The 6,000-nt window shown below is 40.5% G+C and overlaps 1 protein-coding gene across 2 annotated transcripts in view; it reads left to right on the forward strand.

Moving 5' to 3' along the window:
- The window catches only part of Lrrk2 (leucine rich repeat kinase 2), a 141,681-nt gene that overhangs the window by 49,764 nt on the left and 85,917 nt on the right, over positions 1 to 6,000 (forward strand). For both annotated transcript variants that reach the window (XM_029469790.1, XM_021183253.2), the window contains exons 17-19: positions 1,236 to 1,364; positions 1,440 to 1,610; positions 3,751 to 4,009. In XM_029469790.1, the coding sequence (XP_029325650.1) occupies positions 1,236 to 1,364; positions 1,440 to 1,610; positions 3,751 to 4,009 (559 nt within the window). The remainder of the gene's footprint in view (positions 1 to 1,235; positions 1,365 to 1,439; positions 1,611 to 3,750; positions 4,010 to 6,000) is intronic.

The raw sequence follows: 6,000 nt of genomic DNA on the forward strand, positions 1-6,000 counted from the left end.
CACTGCACAAACGTTTTCAGTAAATCCCGTATGCAGGCAAAGTATTTTCTTTATTGTAAAGTACTGAAGACACTGCCTTCTTAGCTCAGAGCGGGAGTGCATTCTAAAATCGGTGTTTTGGAAAGTGCTTTACTCTAAACCGATTAAAGCCATACCAGAATTGATTAAAAGCCATCTAAGGGAAGGAAATAACTGTGTGGTCTGGGGCTCCAGTTACTATGGATTAATTCATCGAATGTGAATTTTCAAATCTCCATAGCAGAGGCTATAAAAGCCCAACACTAAGCCTCCCAACCTATTTTATCGAGCCAGTGCAGAGCTGAAAAATGGTTCCTTCAAAGGTCCGGTCCCACCTCGGCTGCCACACTTTCATGTCTAGAACTTCTTGTGAGGCGTGAGGCGACAGACTTCTGAGAACCTTACAATCTAAATATACCTTTTCTCAAGTATCTGTATTTGCAGAACCCAGCATCTTAAGAGAACAAAATCATCTCTGTGTCTATGCCTAGACAGATTGTTCTGATGTTGCTGTAGAGGGTAGGCCGACCTTTTGAGAATTTATTCACGGTCTTCAGTGCCTAAGCCCTTTGTGGAAAGGACACTTCTTTGAAGCACTGCATAGGCAGAGAGGCCTGGTGGCCTTGGCAAGCTTGAGTCCCTTCCAAGAAGCAATGTTGCTGTTTGTATGAAACCTGCCACAAGGACACACCCTTTATGTTGCCTTCGGAGCTTCAGACAATTGTGCTAAACAACAGTGAGAGCAGGAGGAGTTGCCTGCCTCTGAGGTAGAAGAAGTGTCTGCAGGAGCTAGCACAAAAAGGTGGAAGAAGTGCCGGACTCCATTTCTACTGTGCCCTCCTGATGTCAAGATGTCCACTTTGCATCCAGATGCCACCAGCTGTTCTAATCCCGGGCAACATGTAGCTTTCCTCTTTCAGGTCTGGTTTCCCAATGGAACCTTTAATGGCCAAATTTGAGAGGATTAAGTATTTGAGGATGGCTTGCCAGCTAGCACTTGTTCTCCTTGTCCTTAATATATTTCTTAGTTCCAGGAAAGGGAGACATTTGTAGTTATTTCAAGGTTTACTGCTGTCGAGCTCAAGTCCAAGTCTTCCTCTTTAGTTAAAAGAGCAAGCAGGGTCTTAAATATCATATATGAACTGCTGTATAACATTGAACTGTTTTTTGCCCATGACTATTACATCGCTTACTATTATTTTTGCTTGCACTTTCAGGGATTACAGACAACCCTGTCAATACTTGAGCTGTCAGTATCTTTCTCCAAGCTGCTAGTGCACTATTCCTTTGATGTGGTGATATTTCATCAGATGTCTTCCAGTGTTGTAGAACAAAAGGATGAGCAGGTATGGGTTTGCTGACTGTGGGCTAAACCCTATCCTTCCGGGGCTGCCTCTCATCTTCATTCCTGTTCTTTCTAGTTCCTCAATCTATGTTGCAAATGCTTTGCAAAAGTGGCCGTGGATGATGAGCTGAAAAACACCATGCTAGAGAGAGCCTGCGATCAGAATAACAGCATCATGGTCGAATGTTTGCTCCTCTTGGGAGCTGATGCCAACCAAGTGAAGGGGGTAACTTCTTTAATCTATCAGGTAAATATTCCAGTCCTTACTTTTGTTTGTCTTCATTATTACTCTCCTCCCTCCTCTTGGACATTGTTCCCTCATTAAATGGTTTATTGAAACATAATAGGTCACACAATTTGCCTGTTTAAAGAATATACTTCAGTCATATATAATTCTGCGACAGGAGGATCACCAGTGAGTTTGAAGTTAGCTAGAGCAATACACTGACATAGGGAGAACCCATCTCTGATTGGAAGTACAAGGCTTGTGTTTGTGTAGAGTTGAACTGGCATTGCCAGAGTCAATGCTAGAACGTGTTCATCACTGCACAGTTAAATCTCATAAGCAGTGGCCCAGTTCCTATTTTGTTCCCCCGGACATCTGTGTACTTCTGTCTTTGGCTCCGGGTAACCACTTGCTTATTTAGTCTTTATGTATTCATCTATTTGGAAAGTTTAAAATCATGATCTCATGGCTATGTATCTGTGACTGGCAATTTCCCATCGCTTTCCGTGTGATGCCAGCCTCCAGCAGCACCTTTCTATTCTCAGTTCTACTCTATCAACTTTGTATTCTAGGGTACGTGACATGGCGTGTTATTTTCTGGTTTTGCTTACCTTATTCTCCTCACTTGTTGGTCTGGAGTTTTATCCATGTTGTGATTCCGCGATGAGGCTATGATAAATGAGACTGAGTAGCCTTCCATTTTGTAAATACATCATCTTCCTCCACTCATGTCATAGTGGGCCCCTGGATGGATTACATATCTTTATTAGAGTGAATATTGCTGAACAATATTTCTTAATTAATATTGCTTAAATCCTTCCCTCTACAGCCAGACCTGAGACAAAAATCAAGATTTACTTCTGTAAGCCCATGAGAGTTTAATGTAAGCTTCCATTATATTTTAGGGTTTAAATTTAAATTCCAAAATATTTTATGTTGTACACTATAATAGAAGTGTATGGTATTCACCTTTGCATTGTCCAGAATGTTGAATTCATAGAATTGTTTTGTGACTCTTACTTCAGAGTCTTAAACAGGGCACCAATAGCTGACCAAGGGACATTTCCCTCTAAGTCTAGCCTGTGAACCAGTGAGCTTACTGGAGTTATTTATAGGAGCATGAGTTACTCAAAGACAGCTGCATTATGGGAAAGCCCACCCCAGCAGGCATAATGACCCATGAAGTCTGTATCCCTGGAGCTCCCAGCCCAACACAAAGGAAGGACCATTAGAGAGTCTCCACATCCTAGATATTGTTCACTGTTGGGGACAACCTTGGGAAGGGAGCTTTTACAACGTGTAGCTTTCTGAGTTTCTGAGATCCCTAGGTCTCCCAAGGCTGGGCAGCTTCTTGAGTCCCATGAGCCTCCTCTCTTCTTCAAGGAGGGTATGTTTTAACATGGCGTCTACGTAACAATTATGAGTGTAGTAGATGTTCACAAAAGCGCAGTAGCCTAGGTTAATAAGAAAGGAGTTTTGTGGACCTGTTTAGAAAGTTCCTTGGGGGCGATTCCATTCTTCATTGTCAGGATACCAGAAATCCAGTTCATCAGCAAATACCAAACACGAATTATTAGCAGTGGCATGATCTCGCAGAAAAAGCAAGGCTTGCAGAAAAAATTGGCATGAGTCAGTGGGAGTGGCCTGAATACTAGGAGAAATTCTTTGGAACGATTCTCTCTATGAAGTGAAGACCACTGAAGACCAGCAAAATGTTGCATGGGGTAGCAATGCAAGAGCATCCTCTCAAAGTTTGTGAAGTTCTGGTTATATTCATTTTAACATCACACACCCTCTCAAGGGTCTGTTTTCAGCAAACCATCAAATGCCCTCTCACAAGACAGCTTCCAGAAAAACATCACATCACACAACTGAGTTGTTAAAGAAACCAGAAATGTCCACTTCAAAGGGTGATGATGTCTCTTCAAGCCATTGACTGGCAGCTGCAAGATTATTATATTTATGCTAGTCTTGTATCTGTGGCAATAATTTCATTTTATCTCCCATGTCTACTATAGGAATAAGTTTTGCCTTATTTCATTTCATTTCAACCTAATTTTGAAGTATGAGGATTGACCATAGCAAGCTCTATTTTTCTGTCTAGCCAAAGAGAAGAAATTCAAGTTTTGTGTCCACTTCCTCTTCCTTTTTGTGAAACTAGGTATGTGAGAAAGAGAGCAGTCCTAAATTGGTGGAACTGTTGCTTAATGGTGGTTGTCGTGAACAAGATGTACGGAAAGCCCTGACCGTAAGCATCCAAAAGGGCGACAGCCAGGTCATCAGCTTGCTCCTCAGGAGACTTGCCCTGGACCTGGCCAACAACAGCATTTGCCTTGGAGGATTTGGCATAGGAAAAATTGATCCTTCTTGGCTTGGTCCTTTATTTCCAGATAAGTCATCCAATTTAAGGAAACAAACAAGTAAGTACCAATAAGAATGTCTTGTCTCCTACTTCAAGTAGACCCAACAGCAGTGTTTTGAACCTAGGACTTTGTTCATGCTACCCAAACGCTATCCCGCTAATGCACTGTACACAAACTCAATCATCATGGTAGATAATTGTATTCTTTTTTTCATTTTACAATCTTTTTGTAGTAGATTATAAGCATGGTGATGTCAGTTAGCTTTTCCCACTCTTGGAATCTTAGTGTCTAGGCTACTATTTTACATATGAAATATGGTCATAGGATATTTATAAATGTGCAAGGGTGAGCATGTAGTAAATGATACAGAAAGCACGTGCTATATAGCAAGAACGTCACACATCAACGGTAATTAAAATTGTTCTTCCTGAGGACCGTTCTTCACTATCTTTTGATGTTTTCCATCCATGTACTTTTGAATTTTTTTTTTTACATCTAATATACACAATGTTTTATTTGTATAGGGAAAGACATACAAATAAAACATTTTACTTATTTACTCTTTCACTTATGATGTATTCTTAGACATCTAGGATACAGATTTTTATGTATGAGAATATACATGAAAACTATTAATAAATGTTATAAAAAGATTAGGGGGAAGAGAGAAATACTCAAAAACACAAAACAAAACAAAACAAAACAAAACAAAACAAAACAAAACAACAAACCATGGGAAAGCTATCCAGTGACTCCTTTGCAGTCACACAGGAGAATCAGACAGCAAATTTAAATGTGGATAAACATGGACCAGAGAGGTTCCGATGGGAATTGTGAGGCCAGGGTGGGCAGTGTAGTAAGAACCTGGTCGAGAAAGGATTACAGACTTCACCTTGTAATGGCATTTTGATTGCTGAAAATTCCATTGGGTTGTGTTAATCACACTTACATCAAAATAGAACGCTGTATTGAATAATAGTTCTACAAATGATGCCCCTCCTCTTCCCTCTGTTCCCCTTCCCTCCTCTCCCTCCTCTCCCTCCTCCCCTCTCTCCTCTTCTTCCATCTTCTCTTTTCCTCCCCCCATCTCTATATCCCCTTCTCTTCAGGGTGTCTCTGTGCAGCCCAGGCTGACATGAAACTCTCTAAGTAAAGTAGGTTGAATTTAAACTTGAAGGCAAACCCACCATTGCCTTCTGAGCTCTGGGATCATAGATGTGAGCTACCTTGCTCACCTTGGTTCTCTGATTTCAGGCAGAATGGGTTTGTGACCTCGGATGTAGATTTAGTATTCCTTTAATTTCATGTGAAGATCTTACAGTGGCAAGTCTTGATGTAAATTTCAAAGTGTTAATGTCACTTGGCTGGAAGATAAAATCGTGATACCATTGGTTGCTTGTCTAAAGGAAAAATTTGAATTCATAACATTGAAATATTTCTCAGGTCTTATTTGATTGACTCACATAGTGTATTTATTATGAAGAAATCTTCTAGGGTTTCTGTAGATCAATGGTGACTGCCAGCACATTTCTTCTTGGTATAAAATGAATACAAAATGTAATGTAAACTTGAGAAGAGCATTGCCTTAGGGTTGAAGTTCATCATAAGCAACTTGGGGAGGAGAGGGTTTATTTTCACTGAAGCCTGCCAGAGGCAAGAGCTAGTTCAGAGGCCATGGAGGAGGCTGTTTACTGGGTTACTCCTCATGCCTTGTTCAGCTTGCTTTTATACAGCACTTAGGACTACCAGCCTAGGGATGGTATAACCCACAGTAGGCTGGGCCCTTCCATATCAACCCCCAATTAAGAAAATGTCCCACAGGATTTTCTATCGCCCAATTTCATCATGGCAGTTTTTCAACTGTGATTCCCTCCGTTAAGGATGACCCTAACTTGTGTCAAGTTGGCATAAAATAAGCCCACACAGGTGTTAAAATTGTATCGCATGATCCACTGAACAAATTTTGTTTGTTACATATTTTAGCATTATCATAAAATTTCATAATCATGTTATTTAATTTTCTTTTTTTCCCTTTTTTTAAATTAGGT

The sequence above is a fragment of the Mus caroli genome, chromosome 15 (genome assembly GCF_900094665.2).
Source record: "Mus caroli chromosome 15, CAROLI_EIJ_v1.1, whole genome shotgun sequence".
Classification (NCBI taxonomy): Eukaryota; Metazoa; Chordata; class Mammalia; order Rodentia; family Muridae; genus Mus; species Mus caroli.